The sequence below is a fragment of the Plectropomus leopardus genome, chromosome 16 (assembly GCF_008729295.1).
Source record: "Plectropomus leopardus isolate mb chromosome 16, YSFRI_Pleo_2.0, whole genome shotgun sequence".
NCBI lineage: Eukaryota > Metazoa > Chordata > Actinopteri > Perciformes > Serranidae > Plectropomus > Plectropomus leopardus.
In genome coordinates this window covers 28,121,728-28,147,917 of record NC_056478.1, presented here as the reverse complement: position 1 = coordinate 28,147,917, position 26,190 = coordinate 28,121,728, and the positions used below count along the sequence as shown (strand labels likewise).

The 26,190-nt window shown below is 39.9% G+C and overlaps 1 protein-coding gene across 1 annotated transcript in view; it reads right to left on the bottom strand.

The window, feature by feature from the left end:
* Positions 1–2,001: 2,001 nt before the first annotated feature.
* Positions 2,002–26,190, bottom strand: part of LOC121955893 (ephrin type-A receptor 7-like) — a 70,705-nt gene continuing 46,516 nt past the window's right edge. Inside the window, exon 6 of the mRNA XM_042503977.1 lies at positions 2,002–2,198. Within this exon, the coding sequence (XP_042359911.1) occupies positions 2,002–2,198 (197 nt within the window). The remainder of the gene's footprint in view (positions 2,199–26,190) is intronic.

The following is a 26,190-nucleotide window of genomic DNA, read 5'->3' as shown; positions in this document are numbered from 1 at the left end:
ACCTAACAGCTTAAGTATAGCCCTGCGTGCCGCCGTGAAGCCAGGAATCAGAATCACAGTGGAAGGTCAGCGGGGGAAATTGCATTCATGCTACACTGACATGCACACACAAGGCACACTGTGCATGATTGCCCCTCCAATGCCTCCTGACAAGGAGTTCATTTTAACCCGCGGTTGTGCTCCACGCCAGGCACTCTCGTATAATATCAAAATGCCATTCAGTGGTGTAACAGATGCAGAAATGATTGGTCAGCTTTGTTACATAATTGTTAAGCCAGCAGGGACCCCGCTTATTGAAGAAGCACTCAGCTTTCCTGTGTCAGTGTCCAAATTAGGGAGCAGGGCTGGCAGCCTATCATCTGCCACTCTTAGCACACTCCCTGATTTCTGCAGCTAGAATGGGGTCTGCAGTCGCCATATTTATTTTCCCTCATGTAGGGCAAGAATAGAGTCATCTCGGCTCTATCGTACCGTGGCCGGCATTTACATAATCATATAGCAATAACGGTGAAATGATGGCCCTGTTCACACCAGGTACTTACATGCATCTAGGTTAACATCATGTGTGACAAGATATGAGGCTCACAGGTTTTGGCTTTGTCAGATGTAAGCTGTAAATAGACATATTTAAACGCCTTTTAAAAAAACATAAAAACATATTCAGTGCCTCAGAAAGGCGTGCTTTATACCAACAGTCATTTTAATGACATATATTTAGTTATGAAATATGAGCAGATACGTTTGACGATTTTTTTTATGTTGGCTGGTAAAAAAATCACCCCAAAATTAGCATGAAATAAGTAAAATCAACATTATTATATATATTTTTAAAATTTTATTTTATCTTTTATTTTAAAATTTGCGGGACATTTAATGCCAAGTTGCTACTTGCCTTTTTCCCCATGTTTTTGAAAAAAACAAATAAGTATAAAATAAAACCCATCTTCTCAGGTTTCAATGGTTTGCTTGTATAACCCATATGAAAGCAGCATGTTTAAATTAATAAATATGGCTATAAAATAAATCCTAAAAAAATAAATTTAAATATACAGGTATATCACCAGTCAACACAGTCTAATAAATAAACAAATAGATTTCTGTTTTATTTATTTATTTTTTCCACAGTTCTACCTTTTTATATTTCCCATAATGATAGTGAGGTACTTTGGATAAAATAAATTCCCAATTCCAACTCATGAACACACAGACACACACAGTTTCTTCTTACTTATCACCTTCATTGATGCACACATACACAGTTTCGGTGAGGTAATATTAAGTAATATATCAACTCAACTGATTTAGCAACGAGGCTCTGATCATAATTTGAACTGATATCACACTGTAGCAATATTTTTGGTAGCTGTATATTAAAAAGATGGCTACCTAACTATAGACCATACAGAAAATTCTGTGACAGTTGTGGAATTTCTATCATCAAATGTTTGATATCCTCATATCACCCAACGGGACAATGCTGATATTGGGGTCCTCTAGATATAAGGACAGTTCCAAAGTCTGAATATTTCCAGTGATAGAAAGTAAAGAGGAAATTTGAAAGACAATACAGTAGAGCTGATTATCATCCTCAAGAGCCTCATTCAGATTTGAAGGCCATAGAGTAAAATACCGAGCCACACAGGGACACATAGAATAAAACTCCTGTCTAGCTTTATTGCCAAATGCAAATGTAGGTTTCCTCTTTTCACAATTTCCCACAGATAACATATAATATGAGCGGTGAAGCAAATACAATCATGAGCAATCAGCTGAGACGTATTTTAATATTGCCAGGTGTGAACTGTAATTTCCTCCTGTGCTTCGCAGAAACCAGGTCGTGTTTTAGAAAGTCATAATGATTAGCTGGACAGATGGGAAACAGCAATATGACTCAAAGGACAATGACACGGAACATAAATTAAATGTGTACCGCAGCTTGATTGTGCCAAATCCCTGTGTATTTACCACAGACATAAAACTGAGCCTCGTGATTCTAAATCCTTAACCGTTCACATCAGAAACACGGGGCCCAGTTGTTTGTAATGAGCGTCCCGGGCTGCCAAATAAGAACATTTGTTGACTTTTTCTGGCAATTGTAATTATAGTGACAATCCACAGCAGGCCGGCATGTGTGTGCAGGATGTGAGGTGGCGTGGGGAGACGGAGCTTTGAGGTGCGGGCTCGTTTCAGGGAGGTCGCTGGGAATAAATGACAGGGTCAAAAACAGAGGAAAAAGCTCTGTAAGTTTGTAAATAAACCTTGGTTTTGTTCACGGGACCGTTTTCCATCTGAACCCACTTAATCAGAGTAAATCCCCGAGTACTGCCTGGCTGCGTGATGCACAGCCTGATATCCTCACTCTTAATTGCTGAATTTCCTGAGATCTGCAGAATTCATTGCCCAGACGCTCTGATGAAGTCATAAAAACACTCCATGCTTGTCCATATCCCTTTTGATGCTGAGCCGTGCTATAATGATGCTATCTAGCTCCGGCTCGGCACATGCACTGTCACTGTGAAACAAACAGGCGCGGGCCAGATGAGAAATGAAAGCCACTGGTACTTGTTATAATGTACACGCTTGGCTTTGCTTATCCACTGCTTGCTGACCTTTCTGCTACAAGCAGCTGCAAGGCATGTCTTTTCAAATACACGACCGGGCTAAGCAGAGATATGCGTTTGCATACACGGCGGCTTTATCATTTATCTTAATAAAACAAAGACTGTGGAGTGAAAAGGCACAGAGCCGATTATGGCGAGAGCCCGGTGCGGCGACTGTGGATATTTACAGGAGCTGCTAAGCAGCCAAGCAGCTTTCCACCTCTTTGCTTCCCTTAAATGTCAATGCACAGCCTGAGGGCCCCACGCTCCAATCTGGAGTCCTGATTGGACATCTGAGCTCCATGGGGATTGATAAGTGAGATAATTCACGGAATTCACCGTGCTGCAGACTGATGGTACGCACCAGGTCAGAATCCTGAGGCACTGCTATTATTTTGAGGTCTCAACCCCTATAGTCACACTTATCTGTGGCTTCACACAGAGGCAGCTGCTACTAACACTGCTTTCATTTCCCTTATTATCGGCAAATAAATCTAACGTCCCAGCATCCGGCAGGGTTTCCCCACACATTAATTTATTTTTGGCAGCCTGCCACGATCAAAACATGTACCACCACATATTGATTTTATTTTGTTGGAGCTGGACCGTTCATTAGGACCACTATTGGAATATATATGCCATTAGGGTATGCACTACACCACTTCCTCTGAGTGCAGTGTGTACTCTGGGAACGGATGGAGAAGCAGAACATCACAAACAGTTACAGTTAACTTCATCGTTATTTGGCTGACGTCTAAAATTTTACATTCAAATACCTATGCAGCAGCTCCTGGTCTTATCCATCCATTTGATCAGCTATAAACAGATTATCCACCCCACAACTCAAATTTAACAAACTACTGCTAAGGAAAAAGAGAACTCTTGAGGAGTTCTTCCGACAAAAAAGGGAAGTCCACCCCCACCCTGTCATCAGCTACCGCCACACATATGCATAGACAAGTTCTTTTAACTTAAAAAAAGAGTCCAGGCTGCTTTCAGTTTTAAGTTGACTGAATTTGAGAAGAAAAGTTGAGTTAACTTTGGAATGATTCCACTTCTCTTCTCAAATTCAGTCAACTTTGAGAACCATAGCTAGCTTCGGACACATTTTTTTCTTTTTTAAAACAAGTTAAAACAAATTGTTTTTTTGTTTTTTTCGAAGTGTAAGTCCTTTTACACTGCCTGTTCAAAGGAGGGAAATTGCGCGGTTATGCCACCAAGGGAGGTGGTAACAGCACCGAAATGGTCTCTGTATAAAAATGACAGCCAGCAGGACTGGAGCATGGCCAGAACCGGTGTGTCAATTTGATAACATGTCATGTGTGCGACCCCCTGAAAAAGATGTAAAAAGCAGCAAATAGCAGTTAGAAGCTAACACAAAGACAAGGAATACTGTATGTTGCTGTAATGCCGTAAATGTTTGAAAATTGCGAAAAAAGGAGCTTAAGGAGCTCCTTTCAGTGAGGAGGATGATATCAGCTGCCATATAACAAAGAGAGTATATGATCGTGATGGTCATGTTAAGCATTATTGTTTGAAAAGTGCTGCTGATGCTTATCTTAAATGTCACCCTAGAGGCTGCACCGTTGCATTAAATGTCACATCGCTTTTGATTCTGCGATGCTGGCATGTTGTCCACAATTATACACTGTTGCAGCATGATGTCGCCATAGTTTGGTTTCGTGTAAAAATGCAAAAGAGGCGTAAAGAAGGAACTCAGTAGCGGCCCTATGGTGTGATCTCTGTGTAAAAAGGGGTATAAATTCAAATTCTGCGGGAAACACTGTCAGGCATAATATTCAGATTTCAAGTTAAACTTCACGACCGCCGTTTTGCAGAATGTGGGGACATATGAACGCTGAGGGCTGGCATCATAAACATCCATTTATTATAGAAATACCTCTGTCATCAGGAAGATGATCATATTAATCAGCGCTCATATGCTCTTTAATCACAGTCTTGGAGTGGCTCCATCCCAGGGAAATCATATCCACGGCCCCTCCAGCCGCCTCTGCAATTTTCTATAGAGCAGTCCAACACACTGCTGATTGCCAACAGATCTAGGCCAGGCCTGCAGCTCTCTGGGACACCATGCAGTTAAATCAGATCAGAGCCCGAGACAGGTTCGGCAAGCACTGCAAATGACCCCACTCATACTGCCATGGACAGTTGTGCGAGGTGCAAGAGTGTACTCCCTCGGTGCTGGAGTGAAGTTGCGGAGCACCTTGAATCTGTCAACAAGTTCAGCCACATGAAGTGACAGCCACATGTTCCCAGTTTCAGTGCTGGGCTGGTGTTTTCATATTTCATTTTGCAAGAAGACCAAAAACAATCGGTGGCACAGAGAAGTGGGTTAAATCTGCAAGGGGGAAAACACATCTCATTCTAGTGGGATCTCTTTTATCTCAAAGGTGAAAATACACCAGATGAAGACACAACAACAAGCAAAAACAAGGAAACCTCTTAACCTCTAAAACCCACACATCCTTCAGTACAAATCCACTCTGTGCAGTCAAACTTTGTTCAAACCTACAAAGCATTCTTTTGAATTCTAGTGGAGATCCAAAATTTTCCAAAGATACCAAATATGTCTGGCTGAATGTTGGGGAAGTGTGCATAAAATGACAAACAAGACATCTGGAATATTTCCATTTCACAAAATGATAAAACCCAGACTGAATTACCAACCAGGCAATGTGGACAATTACCCCAGACACTCCAATAGCCCCAGGTCCACTGTGAGACAGTTAGTCTGTGATGAGGTGATTGCAAATATGTTTAGAAATGCGCTGTGGAAGCTCAATATCAACTGTAGTGAATAAGATCTTTATATTTAGGCGTAGTGTAGTGTATATAATGCCAAATACATTCCGAAATTCATAACAGCAAGCAGTAGCATTCCAGGACTGACATATAGTTAGACAGTTTCAGGGGCACAAAGCAAAATATATAACCAGCTAAGACAATCACTACATGTATCCATTAGTTGATCAACAGAGTAACAGCTGATAAAAATGTATAATTTTACACTCATTTCTTGAAGTAAAAGTGCCAAGAAGTCACTGTCCCTATCTTTAAAAATGTAAATTTGATGAAACAATATAATATGTCAGCTTGCACTTTGGGATGTTGTATTTTTTGCTATGTTTGGACATTTTATAGACCAAACGGTTAATCAAGTAATCTTAAAAAAAATCTGTTAGATTACCAATATAAAAGTAATCTTTAGCGGCAGTTCCACATATTGTATGTACTCTACTGCTTGCATTGTACTTGGGAGAAAAAAGGGGCAAAGGCATTGGTTTTTGACAGGCCATGGGAGCAACCATAAAATGTAGGCAACACAATTGCCGGAAAAAATGTTGGTATTGTGCATTTTTGCAAAACACTGATTCATTATGTATGTACATTATTATGTGATATGTCTAAACTTTGCATTTTAGTAATGATGTGGTTGAAGTATAGCTATGTTTGGACAAAAAAACCCACAAAAAAACTGTTGTTGTCAGGAAAAGATCATGTTTTGCCTTAAAATACCTGTTTTTTGAGGAGCAGTCCTAGCTGTAAATGCAGAAAATGTCAAAAAGAGAACCACTTTTCATCACACTGTCCTGCATGAAAACACAGCAATGTTTGTGAAAAACAAACACTTTTCAATGTACTATCCCAGAGAAAATCTTTATCTTGAATAAAGACTACTGCTTCTCGTAGATTCTCCCATAAGGAAAACGCATCAATGTCTCGGTGAAAAACAATCACTTTTCGTCACACTATCCCCGGAAAATACACAGCAATGTCTCTGCGAAAATTAATTGCCCTTTGTCGCTCTATCGCGGATCAAAATGCAGTGATAGCTAGATAAAAAACAAACCACTTCATGTCAACTTTTACTGAAGAAAATGCAGTGATAGCTTGGTCAAAAACAGCTGCTTTTCGTTGACTATCCTGGAGGAAAATGTGGCAATATCTCAGTAAAAAACAATCACCTTTTGTGGACAATCCTGGAAAAAAAAGAAACAAAAAAACGCAGCAATGGCTCAATAAAATACAAATGCTCTTTGTGGCCCTCCTGCAGCTTGCCACTCATCTCGCCTAGCTGATACACAGTCCACTGTCCCCTCCACCTCCCAGTGACAAGGTCAGCCCATACACTTCATCACTTAACATTGATAAGAACAAGAAATATACAAATGTAATGTATTTGTAGTTTGCAGAAATGAACAATGCTAACATTTTCTACCGGCGAGGGCTAAACACCTAGGGCTCCAATGCACAAGCTCACAGAATATATGATACTGTCAGGCACTGTACAATCCAATTATTTTAACGTCCCTGAAGATACTTAAGGGTAAATTAAAGTACATGTTACGTTTTGGAAAATTAGCCTCCTGATGCCCTTGTGATTCGGATGTCTCTTTTTTAAAGAGTATAAAAGCTGAGGTCACATTCACAAACAGGCACACACTCTGACTTTTTTCCCCCACTCTGATCCAATAAACGCCTGCCTCAAAGCTCGCACAACCTAATTCTGCCTGAGAAAACAGAAACTGGAGGGCGATGATGCCCGGGAAGTATAGAACTCATTTGACTGCACACTTGGTTTGGTTCAACCAAGTGCATTTGCAGGAAATGGAGCGCTGCGTAGCCAGAGTAAATGCACCTGGTGATAAGGGATAAGACTGGAACGCCCAGCCGACTCAGCAGCAGCCCTGTAATCAAGGGGACGACCTGATGCTGGCAGCCGCACTCGTGATGAGTAACCCCTCCCGGCCAGACACTCCAGACAGGCCTTCAGCCAGACAGCATGTGGGAGAAGAAGAAGAAGAAAAAAAAAGATTGCACAAAAGCCTACTTAGTGGCTGACTGTAGTTTTGGGGATTGGCTTTTTCTGTGTCTGTCATCAGCGGTGAGCTTTTCTATCACTCATCTGTCTGCTATGAGCTCACTTGATGTCTTCTTTATGCGCAGACAAAGAGCAAATGACAGGACGTGAACAGAACCAGACGGCAGCGCATGCACGCTCACGACTGGGTGTGTCGCTTCACACTCAGCGAAAACACACACTGAGCATATTTGTCCCGGAGGAATGCTTTACAGTGATGAGAGCTCATGTGTATCACGGCATGGCAAGTGTTGATCCTTCCAGCGACTGACCTCCTGAGCCACATCTTTTCGTCTTTATGTTCTGTTAACTTATGGAAGCAGCTATCTGATTATGATTAATGAGCGCGTAGCAGAGACAACAGACAAGCAGTGACTGAATCCGTGTGGGGGCTTATGAAAATCTTGGGGTTTAAAAATATCCCGTGCTTTTGAAATAATTTCAGAGTTGGTTTGCCACAACTCACTGCTTGTAACAATCTGTTTAGATCAAATCCATAACTGTGATTTATTATTAAGTGTCATGTAAAAGCTGTTTGCATTTTTTTAGTGGTGCTAAAAAGTGGCCGAGTCTAACAAGAGCTGATTATTCCCAGACTCGGGACAAAACAGACTGCCCTCTAAGCCTCCGAACTGTTTTCAGCTGAAACTGCGCTGAGTGATCGGCTGCTTGTAGAGACAAAGCCAGCTCTCAGGTTGCCCGGCTGAACTCAGTGCAGATCAGCCCCCGGCTCCCTCTGCCCTACAAAGGCACGTCCACTGTCCTTTGTCCCACCCTATCCCCCCACAACCTCCAGTCAACACTGGCTTCCAAGGTAAGTGACCGGCGGTAATCGCCAGGCATAGAGTCAGATTCAGTGCATGGAGAGACGCCCGGTAATGCTGTAACACCTGCTAGATAAACAAGAGGGCTCCCACAGAGAGCAAGGCCCAAATCCTCTTTCCCATTGTTTTCTGAGGGAAGAGGATCATAATGATGCCATGGTTTAGGAATAACCAAATATGACCTTTGACTGCGGACAGAGAGAGAGAAGGGCTCGCTGAGGTAAGAGATGCTGCTGTGCTTGTTCCGAGTTAAAGGGATAATGTGCCCTAAAGCATCTGCAAAAAAACTGATTCCAGAGTTGTGCCTTGCTTTTTTTGCTATACTTGATTACAAAAAGCCTAAGGTCAAGTCTAACCCTTATTGGCTAATTTTTCAACAACCAACATTACATTTTATTGTGTCATTGGTATTTAGCTTCATGTAGCAGTATTCTTGCAGCTGAGGATAGACTGCTAATGAGTAAGGCAGCAATGTAAAAAAGAGAAAAGCAGCAACTTAGTCACTGTCCTTTGAAAACCATACATCTCAAAAAACATTAATATGACAAAAATTTGATGGCTCCTCCAACGGAATGAACATAACATCGGACAAAAGAGTGTTTCAGTGATCTAAAAGATGTTTTGACAGCTGCCAGTTTGCACTAACGTTTAAATGTGACACAGGAAAATAACCAATCAGAGACGATTATCCAGTCGCAGACGCAGACTAAAATCCTTTGCAGCCACAAGACAGTTTTAGTAAGGGTGGTGACTTTCACTTTCTCTCAGCGTTACTCCCTCCACCTGTGCATAAAACCCCCAGCTGACATCAATAAGTTCACACCACCTCTCAGTGGGCTGCCAAGCCTAGGAAATGTAGAAAATCTTTCACTCATGGCAGGTTGAGGAAAAACTGTGAATATCCCAAAAAAAACATTACAGTATATATATATATATATAATATATATATATATATATATATATATATATATATAGTGAAATATTGGTCATTTTAGAGCTTTTAAATTTATAAATCTTAGCCAAAATCTTTATTTTGAAAAACACCTGCAGCCTCTTTGAATGATTTAGTTTTTTTGTGAAATGAATTGAAAAAAACAAAACAAAAAAAAAACCTGTGAAGTTCATGGCAGTGAGTGTGAGTGTTGTGCGAACAAAGCTTCATTCTTCAACAGTCTGGCTCACTATCATTCTAATGATGTCATTATTGCGAGATAATTAGCCTTGAAAATGTATCTTGGGAAACAATCTCATAGCTTCTACTTTCTCCATCCAGCAAAGTGTCTCTGTTTCGCTGCCAACTATATATTGGACTTGATAATGACTCTTTTCTTCTTTGGCTGGTTACAGAAATTTACTTCACAATATCCACCGTGATCACTTTGCCTTCGTGCGGGTAATACGAATAACAGACGCTCTAATGAGATGTCAGAGATCATCAGTGAAGCCGGGGGAGAAAATAACGGCGATACTGAGAGGGACTTCAAAACACTACTATGAGCCGAGCAACATAATACACCCGGCGTGCTCAAGGTGGCACCTCGTGGCATTAAGCAATCCAGAAAGGTAGTTTTTGTAACAGCTCTATTAGCCGTATAATGTTTTCTCATTTCGGCTGTTTCATGGCTTTGTGGTGAGCTTATGGAGAGCTGCTTGAAACGACAGAACCGGGGAACAGTCACATAAAACTGCGGGCTGAGCAGATGAATCGCTCTCCCCACTGGGTAAGGAAGAAGCCTGTGGAAAGCGCTGTACCTCCTTGAAGTCGGCAGACTGATTAAAGTTTGCAGATTGGCCAGACAGAAAAAAAAAATCTGTATTTAACTTTTTTTTAACTTTAGCTGGGAATCATATTTCTATTTTCTTTAAGAGGAAAAAAAAGAAGCAGGTACAGCGAAAAAGAGAAGCTGTCAAATAAAGGAATAAAAAAGCAATTTCTTAATCTTTGCCCGCTGCAAATACCATGCTCTGGTCAAATAAATTCTGAGCCTCCACATGGAAATAATCAGTAGTCAATGCCTCCAACACATTGTGTTGTCTCCTAAAATGCCCAGCCGAACGCAACTGCCATTAGTCACACAGGGACAATTAAAAAAAAGCTGCCCCAGCCTGTCCTTTGTAAATCTGTCTGAATTGCCTTAATCCGTCATTATTAAACTCGAGAATAGTTGGTGGGCCCATTCATATCTATATAGGCGGCTGCTCTGCTCTGCGTTGTGTGGATACAGGCTCAGAAAGCAGCAGCAGGGGGTATGGTGGTGGTGGTGGGGGGGGGGGGGCAGCAGGCTGTTTGTGATGCAGATTCTCGACTAGAAGAGGACCACCAGCAGTGAGTAGCACAAACACACACATACACACTCATACAGTATGTTGGTTTGTCAGTTCATAGCAGGCTGAGCTCGGGCTTGTAGTCGAAGTCATATATCAGCCGGTCGGTGAATGTCCCCCGCTGACATGATGGAAGGAGGTTTAGGTTTTTACTCGGCGCTCTACTGAGGTGTCAGTCTGCCTCAGCTGGCATTAACAAGCCGATGAAGAAATTGAATTTATATTTGCACTAATCAGGGCTGGATATCAAACCTCAATATTTTTTTTTTGTTACAGACTTAAAAATGTCCATAACAGCAAGCGTCGCAGTCAACTACTGCAATTTAACAATGAATGCCTGGTCATATCATGATCATACTTATTCTTTGACTTTTAGTTCCTCCTTATAATTATAAAATCAAATTTAGACCACTTAATTTGGGCAAAGTACTTCTCTAAATGCATTTGACATTTCGGCAGTTCAGCTCTTTTCAGTCAATGGAGAGTTTTGTAGAAAACATGTTCCTCAAAATACGCAAGCCTAAAACTATCAAATGGGCAATGAAATCAAAACAAATTCCAATAAATTAATGTTAAAGCCTGGTCGCACCAAGAAGTGGCACACAGCAAGGTTCATTCATGCATCCTCTCTTCCTCTTAGGTGTTAAAAGATTTGTGACATAGTGACAACTCACTGGTGGAGTATTAAGCTGGTAAGCTAGCTGCTAAAACATAACCAGCCAGGAAAGTATTACTGGTCGGTGTCAGGCTACATCAACATGGTACCATTTTGAAACAGCGATTTAAAATGAAAATGATCTCCGCAAAACAAAGTTTCAGACATAATCCATCTGTACTGACAAGCCTGAAAATGCATATCACATGACCATTCACATACACTGGACATGCAGGTGCTGATGTAAACCTGTCAATGGAGAAGGCAAACAGATTTTCTTGGGCCTGCATATGACGGATGACGAAGTCGAATTGATCAAAATGCTACTGAAAGTAACACATGAATTTAAGGCATTCAAGGCAGCTGAAAAAAACATAGACTGGAAGTCGCTGCAAAGAAAATATGACATAAACATCACCAAAAAGAGTTTTGTAATTAAACCGGGATCAGCAGCATTTTCAAAAAACTTTTTTTTAAAAAAAAAATCCCATAGTAATGTGGATGCTAGGTGTAAAAGTAGCAATAGTCATGAATTTCAAAAGAAAGACTTTATAGTGTGGATGTAGCCTAAAGAGATTCAAAGTAAAGTATCGGTTTGCTGACAGTTAAGATATCTTCCATTCCTTCAAAAGGCAAAAAAATTCATCGCCGTTCAGCGCGAATGAAATGTGGCTGTGACTGTGCCTTTAATGGAGAGTCTCACACACAGACTTTTGCACATAAGCAAACACATTGGAAATGTAGAATAAATTAAGGTTGAATGTAAATTAAATCCTGACTATCCTCCCTAACTCTTCTGAACTTTACTTTCCCCAGAATAATTTCATGTTCACATTAAGCTTCAAAAATCTACGGCAGTTGTTTTACTGTCATTGTACAAAAGCTGCCGTTTGTGAAAAAAAAAAGTTTTATAAAAGGGGATTTTTAAAAAAAAAATAAGACACAAAAATGTCAAAGTTTCCACATGATACTTTCAAGTTAATGGCTGTGAGTGTACGGTCTCTCTCCTAACAAAGTCCAAACAGGATAACAGCACCATGTGAAATTGGGCCAAAGCAGCTTAAAGTTGCGTACCAAAGCGGGTGACAAGAGGGCCCGCAAATTGAGAGATGAACCCCGACATCCTGATTAAGACCGGCAAAGGTGTCACATCATTGTCAACCTTTTGTGTATTGGTCGCAGGATTTGCCACTACTGTAATTGGTGATTTCTGTCTGATAGGCGGCGAGGGAGACGAGGCTTAGGACTTAGTGGGAGGGCCTCTGGCAAGAGTTTGCTTTTCAGGGTGCTGAGCTTCTCCCAAACCCCATCCCAATTACCCCGGGAACAATGACAGACAGCGGCTTTTGCCTCTTTGTGTCAGACGTCCGGTATGTTTACTTAGCGTATCTCCAATCCACTTTGTCACCAGTTAATTGGAGAGCGGTGAGTTATTCTGATGCAAATGCTGGACGTGTTCACACAATTTAAAGCAGGGTACCTTCACTTATCTTGAGGTGACAAAACAACAAAAAGCGCGTTGGCAGTCAGGGGAAGAAGCCTTCCCCTGACTGCAGCAAGCCATGCATATGCTTAGAGTGCGTGGCAGGGGGGGGGGCATTGACTTTACAGTAAGCAGTCGTCTCCAGTGGCTGTCAGATCCTGCACAGTTTGGACTTCCAGACTGAATTCATCTTGTGTTATCAACTGCGATTTAATTCCAGCCAGAAAGCCGAGGATGTTATCTGTAAAATGTCAGATTAACAAGCCCATACAGCTGAAATACATCCAGCCGATGCATTAAGTCACTGAATCTTGCAAGCTAGATGTAATTTAATTTTGCGCAGTAGACAAAATCAAATAACGTCATGACATTAATAAGTGATTATCTCTCTTCCCAAGCACTCGAGGGGTGTTTTTACAAAAACCCAAACCTGCTGAAAACACAGCGGGGGGGTCTCCTGCAGGCCTTTAATTTCATCTCTCATCTAAACGTCTACTGCCAAAGTATACTGGTCTTAACACATTGTGACATACTTCTTGGCAAGCATTCGACGGCAAGCTCACCAGCGTGATAGGGAGATGATTTGGGAGGAATTTACAAATTTAATTAGCTCGGTCTCTAAGGATACAAGCTCTTCCAACTTTCATTTAGATGTAATCTTTCTTCGGAGAATACATTTCAGCACGCAGTTCTCACAGAAGAATAGACTCCTCTCGGTCTCAATGCTTGACGACATTCAGTAGACACTGGCTGCTTAGTTCCACAAAGTATAATGGCGTCAAATCAGTGACAATAACAGACACTCTGTGTTGAAATACAGCAAAAAATGTGAGTGAATTAGGAGTGTAATTTTGAGGCATAACTCAATTCTGGGGTCGAAATTTGGTGTGTTTTTTGGACAGCTAAAGATTGTTACCCTTCCAATGCATTTTTGAAGGGTTAGGACAAAGAAACAACATGCCAAAGACAACTGCCAACAAAATACTCTGGAAATAATTTAACACCAGCATTTTCTTAGTTAGGGCTGTAATCAACCAATGATACATCTTGGTCGACTGAAATTCTACCTGATTTTAGATCTATCAATTAGTTTATGGGGAAAATGAGGAAAACGTTTTTGAAGTTACCTTTAGATGAATAACACCAGCCACAGTGCACTTGACCTGGTAGAGTTGTGTGTCCACCAAGGTTGGCAATTAGCACCAGCCACCAGCCAAATGCTAATAACATGCAAGTGACTGCTAGATTTGCTTCACCTACCAGCCAATAAAAACATATTGTAATCTGTTGAGTGGCTGTTTTGGAATCCACCTGGCAGGTGGACAAAAAAAGTTAATTTCCAGTACTTGGTACAGATGATATTTTGTTGGTAACCGAAATCCAATGTCTCCCAAACGTCTCATGCCAATGTCATCTTGACGAAGAATGATATTTAGTTGTAAGGCATGCATTAGACATTAAAATATCAACAACCCAATTTTTATTCCCACCCAAATTTAGTCTTTGCAATGTCTTTACGTCTAGTGCCAGCTGGGATGCTACTAATGCCTACATTTTTGCACAACTGTCCAATCATAGTGGAGGAGAGGCAGGACAAATACCACAAAGACCAACATTTTGCACGAGTGCTAAAAGTGCTAAATGGTCACAAAGACCAGCGGGGATGTCCTATGACCCTATGTGCTCCTGCCTTTCCTTCATCCAGAGGCAGTACTCTACTTTGTGCTGACATTTTTACTTTCATGGATATTCATATCGAAAAGTTATTTCAAGGAAAAAGTGCTCGAATGGACCTCTAATGAAAGAAACACCAGTAACAGTCCGACCAATGGGAACTTGGTTGAAAAAGAACTTGTCGACCAACCAACTGACCAACCAATCAGAGAATATAAGCTCTCATTTCAGTGATCTAAAGTAGAATTTTAACACCAGATTTTGGTGTTTTTTCCTATCTTCCTACTTTCCACTAACATGTAATTTTACAGAATGAAAATAACAAATTCATCATAATAGCCTGAAAAGATCATAATGCAATATAATAATATTGTGTGAGCCAACAATTAAGCATTCTGGTAGATGTACTAATTCACTGAGTAAGGTAAAAGTCGACAGAGGCAGGTTAAAGACAAAAGTGCACCAAATAACTCGAGATGTAAAAGATGAAAAGTATCCAATGATATTTTATATTTCTCAAAAAAAAATATGTCTCTTAAAAACTTGCTTTTCTTCCCCCGCAACCACGTGACTGTAAGCTGTTTCTCTTATGGTGACTGATAGATTTCCTGCTAAAATGTTTCGTACGCTCACATTTAGTCAACATTCTCTAAAATCAGAAGGTTAAATGGACAATCATTTTCTCCCAGCAGGACTGGCAGTGCTTCAGTCAAACACTTCCCACTAACTCTTTGTCCCAGCTGTCCAAGGATGCAGAATGAGCAGAGAGGACGGACGGGTGAAGGAGATCATCTGATACAAAGGGACTGGGAGTCTTTGCAAAAGCTCTTGGCCGTGTTTCCTTGTCACAGCATCCCTCACGCCCTCACTAACTTCCTCTGGCCCAGATGTGAAGCCCATCTGCTCCACAGCCAATACCAGCATCCTTTCGGATCCTCGGCTGCCATAATCTTTTTACGGTTATTTTATACCAAATAATTAAAAGCAGCCTCCCAGATGGCTGTCATACGCTCGCTCTGCTTTGATAACAAAAAGGTTTTGGTACAACGTTGGTTTAAAGCAGTCAACGTACAGCTGAGGATGCTAGCAGGTGTGCAAGACTAAACTAAGTCTTGATCAGATCCTGAAAGAATTCAAGGCAACAGCTTTTGAGGGTCAAAAGGTTGTCCGTAATTGCCAGCGGCCTGTTTGAGTGGAGGCAAATGGACTTTCTGAATTTTTTTTTTCCTTCCCCCTTCCTTTCTCCAAAGCCAAAGTGGTCTGCCACAAACTCATTATGATTTCCAAGTGTGATGATCTGAATAAAAGGGGAGGGGGGGTGAAGCAGGGGGTTGAAGACATAATTAGTTTTCCTCACTGCAGGAGACAGTATGCTGATGAGACAATGAAAGACGGGAAAAAAAAAGCCGAGCTGTCAATCTCCCTCGATTCTTTCATCTCACAAAGCACCAGTGAGTAATGCTCACAGACCCCAAAAAAAAAAAGAAAATCTCCACACACCCTGCAACTGCAATGCATGACTGTGTTACGCAACGCGAACCTCTGCCAATTCTAAAACCATAAACCATTTCGTAGACCTCTGGAAGGAAGAAAAAACAAGGATTTTTGAAAAAGAGGATGCCGTCTAGTAAACATAATCCAGGTCATGTTCGGTGGAAGTGCCAGAAATGAATAAAAACACTTAACATCATTTATATATCCAAAACTACAGTACATCTTTATCAAAATTTTGATAATCCTAACCCTCAAGGATGCTTTAAAGCCAATTTATGAGTACACAAAAAGTGAAAAAGAAACATTAATCTAGCAAACTACTCTTACTCACCGCTCTTAAAGGAGCAACCTTCAAGTGCATCTTTAAGTGATCACATGATTAATAACACGGACTGTGCTCGGCCCAGAAGTAGCCAATCAGATGAAAGGATGTAATCTGCCTTATTGTTCATTGTGACATATTCTCTTCTTTAAGAGCTAATATGATTTGAATTATTCAATTAAACTTATCTTGTCTGAAAAATGTAGTAACTTCAGTGGCAAATACCACATGGGAAGCAAAAACTGTTCTATTCTGATTAATCTGCATCTGCAGCAGATAATATATTGATCAGGGGCAGCATTTACAAACTGTTTTTGAAAGCAGTATTAGACCCCTGCTTATTTACTGTCCAAAAATGAATGCTACATAAAATAAAATTAAATTAAATTAAATAAAGTTGTGGGAAAATACACAGCAAATGAAAGACTGTATGGAAATTATGAGAATACCAAAATAATAATAATAATGATAATAACTATGTAACTTCAGTGGCAAATACCACATGGGAAGCAAAAACTGTTCTATTCTGATTAATCTGCATCTGCAGCAGATAATATATTGATCAGGGGCAGCATTTACAAACTGTTTTTGAAAGTAATTGTATTATGGATTTTGATTGACTGCACCATCTTCATTGCTTTTGTGCAAAAATTTTAATCACTATGAAGGCCTGAACTGTTATAACATATCATCACCATAACTTAAAGTAACTTTTTTTTAAAAAGGTGAAATTTAAAAGTGGCGAGGCTTGAGATTTATCATAAATACATACTTTGATATTTTTATATATTTATATTTGAGAAATGTACTGTATCTTTTAAAAAATTGATGTTGCTGTTTTCCTGCGTGAAAGATGAACAATCTCTCCAGCTAACACGCTAACACTCTCTGGGCTTCGAACAGTCCGTCTGCACCACCAGACAAAATACCATCGCCTGCAGGAAACAGCGATCAAAGTTTAGCTATTGACTGGGGATTGCTTTTGTGTGTTTGTGTGTGTGTGTGTGTGTGTTTAGGTGAGTCTATGTGTGTGTGTGTGTGTGTGTGTGTGTGTGTGTGTGTGTGTGTGTGTATTTTGTCCAGTAGGGGGAATTCACCGCTATTGGGCACCTACGGCATGCAACCCTGCTTGGCTTTTATTACCCTTGGAAGTCCTTTTAACTCCTTCAGCAGGAAATGAAACACTCGAATGGCTCTATTGCAAAGTGCCGGAGCCATTTGCAGCCAGGGCCGTGACATTCCCGAGCATGTGTTCCATATAAAGAGAGGCTCTGGGAGTCACAGGTGCATGCTGACAGGGTGTGTGTGGTATGTGTGTGAGTGTGTGTTTGATAGAATGTATATGAGAGCGGAGAGGGAGTGCAGGCGGGTGAGTAGATAAAGAGAGAGAAGCAAAGAAAGTATTTTGGTGTTTACCGAGGCCTTACAGTCACCCGTGGGCAGTAAACGGAGAGCTGCTGCATTCCAGAGTCAAAGCCAGCTGCCTTCACTGACCAGTCAACGCTTGAAAACACACAGGGCAACATTAAATATGGACGCTGAAGTTCACTTTTCAAGTCAGAACTTCTTTATGGTGGTTTTGTTTGCTAACAAAACAAGAATTGTAATTTTTTTTTTTTATTTTGAAAATGCAAACTGTGTGTCAGGAACAATAATTATAGCCTTCATGGTTAATGTTTAAAAATCATAAAGGGCAACTTTAGTCTAAATATGGACGCTGAAGTTTACTTTTCAGTAAAATCTTTTCATAAAGGGCAACACTGATGATTTTGAGATGTGGTTTCCACATTTTTGGTTTGTGTTCGCTAACAAAGCTAGCTAACAACATATATTCTACTTTTTATTTGGGGAAGAATTGTTATTTTCCTAGCCACCATAAGCCTCTAGTCAAAAAACAAACAAACAAACACACAGTCAACTTCAGCCTAGTTATGAATGCTGAAGTTCACTTTTCAGCCAGAACTTTTCAAAAAGGCTCACAACGATGTCAACTGCTGCTTTTGAGTTCATCTTTTAATTTGGAAGAAGAACAATACGTTTTTTTGTTTGTTTGTTTTGTTTTTTCAAATCGACATACACATAGCGTTGCCTAAATGTCAATAAACTTTTTTATAATACAATATATAATATAATATAGACCAACAAATAATAATAATATATACTTAATATATATAATTTTGCTAACAAAAAATAATAATCAGTGTACGAAATTACACAAGGGTGAGTTTTATTGCTGATTGAGTTCATCTTTTAATTTGGAGGAAGAACAATACGTCTTTTTGTTTGTTTGTTTTTGTTTTTTCAAAATTGACATACACATAGCGTTGCCTAAATGTCAATAAACTTTTTCCCTAATAAATAATATAATAATAATAATAATAATATATAATAATAATAATGTATTCTAATAATGTTTATAATAATAACAATAATAATAATAATAATAATAATAATATTATTATTATTATTTTATTATTATTATTTTAGAAAACGAGAGAATAAGAAAGCTAACATCAGAAACCACAAGCTGACAGAATAAATAAGGCTGTGGCAACTGAATTGTACTGAATATTTTTCTATCTTAGCCCATTATTTTTGGTGTTTCCTTTTGCACCTGAAGCATTTTTCAGCAAAAACAAAACTTTCACAACTTAGTCAACTGGCTCCAAAACTACTTTATAATTATTTTCACATTTTGCTGAAATAATCATCAACATTTTCGATAAGATTATGAATAACAGGGTGCACTGCTCAGCTACAATGATGACTTTTTTTTTGCTCAGCTTGGAAACACTGTGTACTCTGCTTCATAATGCTGCTAAATATGTACATTCTGATCGCAGCTCTTTTGTTCTGCAGGTCACACTGTTATTTGTCCCACGCTTCATCTGCCGCACCAGACTGACTACCTTAATTAGCGGCACTCACTGAGAGACATTAATAAGTGTCCAACAAACCTGAGATGGAATATATTAGAGTTCCATTTTCGTCGACAGTGACATTTCTCATCAACTTCCCCTCAGGTCTGTAATTTCACTGAGCGAATATTCGTGATCTGTCACCCTGTGGTGGTGGTGGTGGTGGTGGCGGCATGGAGACGGCTCAGGCGCTCACACTCTAATCTGGTCATGTACTGTAATTTATACATGGGAAATATAATCCAATTTGCTGTTCTTTTAACAATGTTAGTGGATGCTTCCTCACAAAGCAGACTTATGTGAATAGCCAATATTAAGGGGATGTTTCATCTCAACTACGCACATAAAACAAAAAGATATATGAGATATGTCATATACATCTATATCTCCATCCAATACAATACAGGTGAATGGTAAGTTACCGAAAACCAGCTCTTATGCAACCGTTACCTACTGGGCTGAATCACAACGCAGATTTTGGTGCCTCATTTCGGTGCCAAATTGGTTTGTACCAAGTGTGTGATCAAGGATGGGAGTATAAATTCAAATGTAGAGGTGTTATGTGTGTAATTTTAGGCTATTTTCAGTGAATAAATGCTGCTATCCCTAAAGAACCTAGCCAAGTTACTATGTCTTGCTCTCCAAATTATGACTAAAGTGAAGGGGTTAGCCTCAAAGTTAGCAGTCAAAATTAACCTCCCTTAAGGTGGACTGTTAAGGTGGACGAGCCACTCTCACTGTAATGACAATTACAGCCATTCTGAAACAAATAATGGCGAAATGGCTGGCTGCTGAGTCTCCCCTGAGTTAGGGAAACATTTTTGCTATTAGAGGATTGGTTAGGGTAAATAGTAGGGTTAAATAGTATTTTGTATTTATTTGTATTTATGCATTCAAATATGCTTTAAACTGTTGAGTGTGAAAATATTTCATTAAGTTCAAATTTGCCTTTAGAATTTAAAAAAAAACTGTTCTTGACAGTAGTTCACCTTTGTTTTGTGGCAAAACATTTCTCAACCTGAGAAGTCACATAACAAAGCTTTCTGCGTACACTGAGGGCACCCTTTAGCAGCTCTATAATATGCACCCTTTAACACCTGAATGCACAGCTGTCTCCTGGGAAGCTCATTTTAACACGTGGTTGTGATTAAGCAACAATATTACTTAGTTAGGTTTTGAAAAAAGATTTTGGGTTTAAGGTAAAAATAAATACAAAATGTGATGTAAATACATCACGTTAGTTACCTCAGTATGTGACGGATGATGTAATTTATTGACCGTTACGTTAAAACAACGCTGACTTTATGTTAAACAGTTTTGCTTTCACGTGGAACATAAACAGTGGTCTCCTGGGTGAAAGTCTGCATTTGTTTGACCGATCTCCCTCCCCACGCTAACCTCCCTACACAGACTCAAATGTTGTAAATATTGATAGATATACATTGGAGTTAAGTGAAAGCCTAGTGTGTCTGACAAAAACACCAAAAAGTGCCTTTGGCATCAGTGTCAAAATGCAGAAGACCATGACAGAGCATCAGTATTTGACAAACAGTTTGTGCTATTTTTTATTTTTTTTTTTTACTTTTAGTTTATTTTTGCACAGATATTGGAAAAAACCCAAATGTTAACCCTACCTAGTAAATGTAATTTCTTGTTTGTACTGCTCAGCTATTAAAAATAACATCTTAAAAATCCACTGGCAGCCAAAGAAGAAGCTTTGATATTTGTACTAGTGTGACAGAAATTACATAGATGTACCTCAAAAACTGGACAAATACAGCACAAACTATCTGCATGTAATATGGGTGAAATTACCCTTTAAAATGTTCCCAGAATGCTCTTATTCTGGATATGTGCCATATTTGTCCTAAAATTCGCTTTAAGTCACATATTCCAGACACAGCAGAACTAAAAACCGGCTCCATTGTCACCGCTGTATTGTTATGCAACACAGTCCTGACCACAGATCAGTAGGAAAATGAAACAGGCTGAGTACGCTCAGCTCTAGCATTCTGAATGAACTGCTCGTGTTTCCTCAAAGGAGTTGATGTTGCTTCCCTGTAAAGACTCAATGATAAAGGGATCATAATAATCTGAGCCTCGCTGACACTTTGATAACTCTGCACGTTTCACACATTTGGCTGATCATCTCACCCAGAGTGACTCGCAGCGACAGAGCAGATTAACAGTTTGGCATCTTGCTTGAAAACACTTCAGCAGACTTCTCTGTCCTTTACCTCAGCGGGCTGTCACTCCAACCACTCTTGCTGAAAAGTGAACTCCAGCATCCCATAGCCTGCCGCCAAAATGTTAACATGTGTACGTCTTGCCAAACATTTCAGCATCTAAGCTTTCAGTTTCCTTGCCTGCACAGAAACCCTTGTTTGTTTGCAGAGGAGTTTAAAGATATCGTGAAACACACACACAATTTTAATATCCCCAAAATGTTGATAAATGCAACAATGCTCAGGGGGAAACTTGTTTAGTGGCCAACTTCTGCAGAAAAATGAGTTGTCAAATGTGTCGGCTGATAAATGAGAGCGGCTGACGTCTCTGAGAGAAAAAGAAGAAGCGATTCCAGAAAGGTGAGGGCCTGAGTGAAAAGCGGAGTTGCTATGTGGAAGGTAAACAGCACATTGACTGCCAACCGTGCCCCCCCCACCCCCCCCCCCACAAAAAAAACATTGCCTCAATCTCTTTCTGCTGCCGCACAGAGGTCTGAATAATTAAAGCCGTGTCTGTGTCTGCTCCGGGGGAACACAGCCTATAGGATGAGGCTGAATGTGAATCAGCGCTCCCCTTTTTCAACTTCCACATATTCCCAGCTGAGGCCAAAACATCAGAATGTTGCAACTTTTCACACAGCTTTCCGAACGCAATAATATCGCTCTCTGCAATTGTTCCAAATTAATAACCCCGGCATCCAAACACAAACAAACAGGGCTGGACACAGAGAGTCGGTGGAAATAAACAAAAATAATCCACGGAAAATAAGGAAGAGAGAGAAAAACAGAAAATTAATAAAGAGTTTATGGAACTGTAATTATACTAATAACAGTAAAAACCAATATTAGGGAATAGTAAAGCCACTGAGGTACACCATGAGTAAAATCAAACAATGTTCCATGCTTTCATCTGATTCTAACATTCTCCTTAATGTTAACCTCAACAGATTGTTATGGCACATTTTGGGTCAATATGTTGTACTCATTTAACCTAAATGAGCTAATTAACATTCCATTTATGTATGTATTTAAGTATGTTATGCTAAAAAATCTGCTTATATCACTAAAAAAATAAAAATAAAAAAATCAGTAATTAAAAAAAAAACAGAACATTGATTTTTGTTTTTATCGCCCAAAGGACACAAAAAATACAAATTAAAAAATAACAAAGCTTTTTTCTTTGTGAGGACAATATTTAAGTGAATATTTTTGTTACCCAGCCAGTGAAACCACCTGTTACTCAGCTGCTGGAACAAAAGAACAAAGACAAAAGGATATTTTCGTGTGCGTCTGAACTGCACATCTTCAATCTCAAGACACTTTTTGCTGATGTCTTACTTTTCCTTTGGTCCACAACTGGATGCTGATTCTCTCTTTTGTCCTGATTCGCTGTAATATTTAGTTGCATGTCGCGGGCTGCTGCAGACATCTACATCTCTGTGATCCCCAAGAAGCTCCTGAAGTATTATATATTATCCTGCTGGGATGTGAATAGAGATTTTTGCAGCTGATTGTTTTGGATTGATTCTTTTGAATTGGCTTTAAGAGGCAGATATAAAGCACAAAGGAGTATACTTGACGAGGATATGCTGTTCTGTTCACACTGCACATCGAAGTGTCCTCACATGACATAGCGTTCAGGATAGGAGCAAAATTTATGTCACATGGACTCTGAAAGCCCTTGTGACTACAGGGACACCAAAGGTATAATTTGGTTTAATTATTGTATTATGACATGAAAATTAACTCAGATCTGGTCTTGGAGCGATTTTACAGTTTATAGAAACAGTTCGACCTGCACACTCAAAATTGCACTTTCGCCAACCGTAGGCCAAAATATCAACTTTGCAAACAAGAGCTTTTATAAATGGTGTTTCTAAACTTTTTCTCACTGATCAGCAAAACATTGCAAACAATAAATTCTTTCAAGGCTTGTGACCTGAAGTGAAAGTAGGCCAGTTTGGTCCACTACTCCATACTACAAAAATATTCAAAGAGGACAGCAGCTGCCTGCCGAAACCCACATACAACAACCCGTCATTCCTAAGTTGTCAAGTACATTGTATTCAGAGCCTCTTAGCGACTTTATCTCGAAAGCTACCAGCAACAAATTTAGCTACTTGTTTAGACCATCAGGCAAAATGTTGTAATTCATTCTGAGCGTGCTGCACAGAGTGATCGCAGTGACCCCATCTCTACCCACAGCCGGGGTTCTCCTCTTTCCCTCCTCTCCACTTACGCCGTGCACAGTGTGAGGCAGGCTGGCAGAAGGATGCAGCTCAATGCAGCACTGGGACTTAATATATGCTTTGCAAACACTTTTGTAAATAGATACTGATTCATCATTTTGCAAATGAATAAATAAATACATAGTTTTAGATTGATAATAGAGTCTGAATATTTCATTTTCACAAGCTTTTTGACTCTTCAAAAACTTAAAAAAAAAAAAGGCAATGACCGACCTGGCGAGAAATATCCCAAAAGTTGCAAGAAAAAAGAGGAGAGGATCACTGGACAATTATCTAAAAAGCTAGGCAAAATGCCCCCCAAAAACTATATTTATAATCAAAATAATTTTTTGTCTAAATTTATGTTACGAAAAAAATATAATAAATATAGAAAATAAATACAGTGCTCTTTCATTTCATTTTTTTTTACTTTTTTTGGCATATTTTCAGGTAATTTAACTTTTTTTTGCTAATTATTGGACCATGTCTTGCTCAGTCGATGATGCCCTCTCCCAGTGTTTTAGAGAGAAATCAGACCAATTTGCTTAAGTTTCAGAGAGTCAAGAATTAAAAGTTCCCTGCTCTTTCAAAGGATGTACTTGTTATGCTTTCATATTATCATTCTATCAGTGGCATAAAATGGTCTCAAAATGACAATAATATCATTTATCACAATTATTTCTGGGACAATATATCATCCAGCAAAAGCAGTTATCATGGTGGGCCTATGGACAACAATGGAGCTCTATGGCTCAGAGGAAGAAGATATATCAGGCTCCGACACACACACACACACACACACACACACACACACACCATCTTTGTAGTGGGACACATTCGAGTCTTTTCATACAATTTGTTGACAAGAAGAAAAACTCATGCTGAATATCAACACAAAATATCAGCTATCTGCAGCCATCAGCCCTCCAAACCCCTACTGGTTGTGAGGCCTATTCTTGACTACAGCCCCGCATGGATGTGTCTGCCTGTGTCCTTTCCAAGGCAGTGAAACAGCCCGTTGCTCTGACAGGCTGTCTGCACAGAGAGAAAGGACTGTCCAATGGCTGCGATAGGGACCAAGTGAAGGGGAAAGAGGCAACGCCAGCTTCTGCGAGGGAGGGCTCATTCAAGCACGGCAGATTCGGGGGGATTTAGGGAGCTCGTCTGCCAGCAATAAAAGGCTGAAACAGGATACTTGGTGAGATTAATTACCTAGATAGGCCACGATAATGCCATTTAAATGGGAAAGTAATTAAAGTGCACCTTCCATGAAAATTATTCATTGCTGACGGATTGGGTGACAGACAAATCAGGAGGCATTTACAGAAAAGCTACAGGTTAAGTGCTCCGAGCTGCTGCTCTGAGACCACCACAGTTTTATTGCAGCTGTTGAATCTTACTGCTTTGCCCAGCTCTCATCAAATTACTGCGAGCATGTGGAGCGAGGGGTGGGGGTGGGGGTGGCAGCGGTGAAAAGAATGGGCTCCCAGGTAACGTAAAACCGGGGACAAATGCTACAAAGGAGGATCCGCTTAACTAGAAAATTACACTGGCTGGCACTGGTCAGTGGGGACTGCTCAGAATCAATCAATCCTTCTGTTTAAGGCCACCATGGCAGATTAGAACACAAAAAGGGATAAATCAATGGCCTTATTGTTCCCCAAGTGTTACTTTCACAAATGCGCCAAACAATATCCATTTAGCAATGATAAAGTGTCAATAAAGTGGTGGTATGGATTACCACAGAGAAAAGCAGGCTATCAATTTGCAGCCATGAACACTGTTTTCTTTTAATGATCATTGCTTTCTCGTAGAGGTAAATAATTATCAAATCATGCAAGAAACTCTGCTATCTTCCCCCTTCTTAACCTCCAGACGCTAAACTGCTGGAGGACAGCTAGGCAGACTTTGACTGAAGCAGTCAAACAAAACGGGAATATTTGCTTCTCACGCAATGCAAGGGCACAGAGGCTTTTCAGATCAAAGTAAAATGCTTAGCTTACATTCTTGTGTGCCTCAATGCTTTTTTTTTCTCTTTCTCCTTTTGCACTGAGAGATTGTACTGAAGGGAATAGCCTGTTGTTTTCTTTGAATGTTTAATTAGATTCGGACTTGAGGGGGACTTGAACATCATCTCACATTCACACAGTGTTGCACAACAAATGAAGCGGGGAATGGATAGAAATAAACACAAAAGATAACTCTGTTTGCTGATTTTGAAAATTCCTCTGATGGAAAAAGTGTGAAATTTGTTATCTGACACAAAGCCCCATTTAAAGTTCGTTATTATGAGTCTGTCTCAACATGTGTATGTTATCATGTGTGTTTTTGGAATGACAGCTATGGCATTCCTGGAATTTGAAGACAGAGTAGTCTGAAGCTCATTTTGGACATTTAACGCATTCTGTAAATGGCAGTTTTAAATGTTGGTTTTATGTTTTTGAAAAACCGCCCCATAAAATTTTACAGAAAAGTCACGACAGCAACCTTATTATATACCCTTCTCTTGGGGTGGCTGGTTGCTGCAGTTGTGTAGGGTAAGGGTTAGGCATTAACAGAG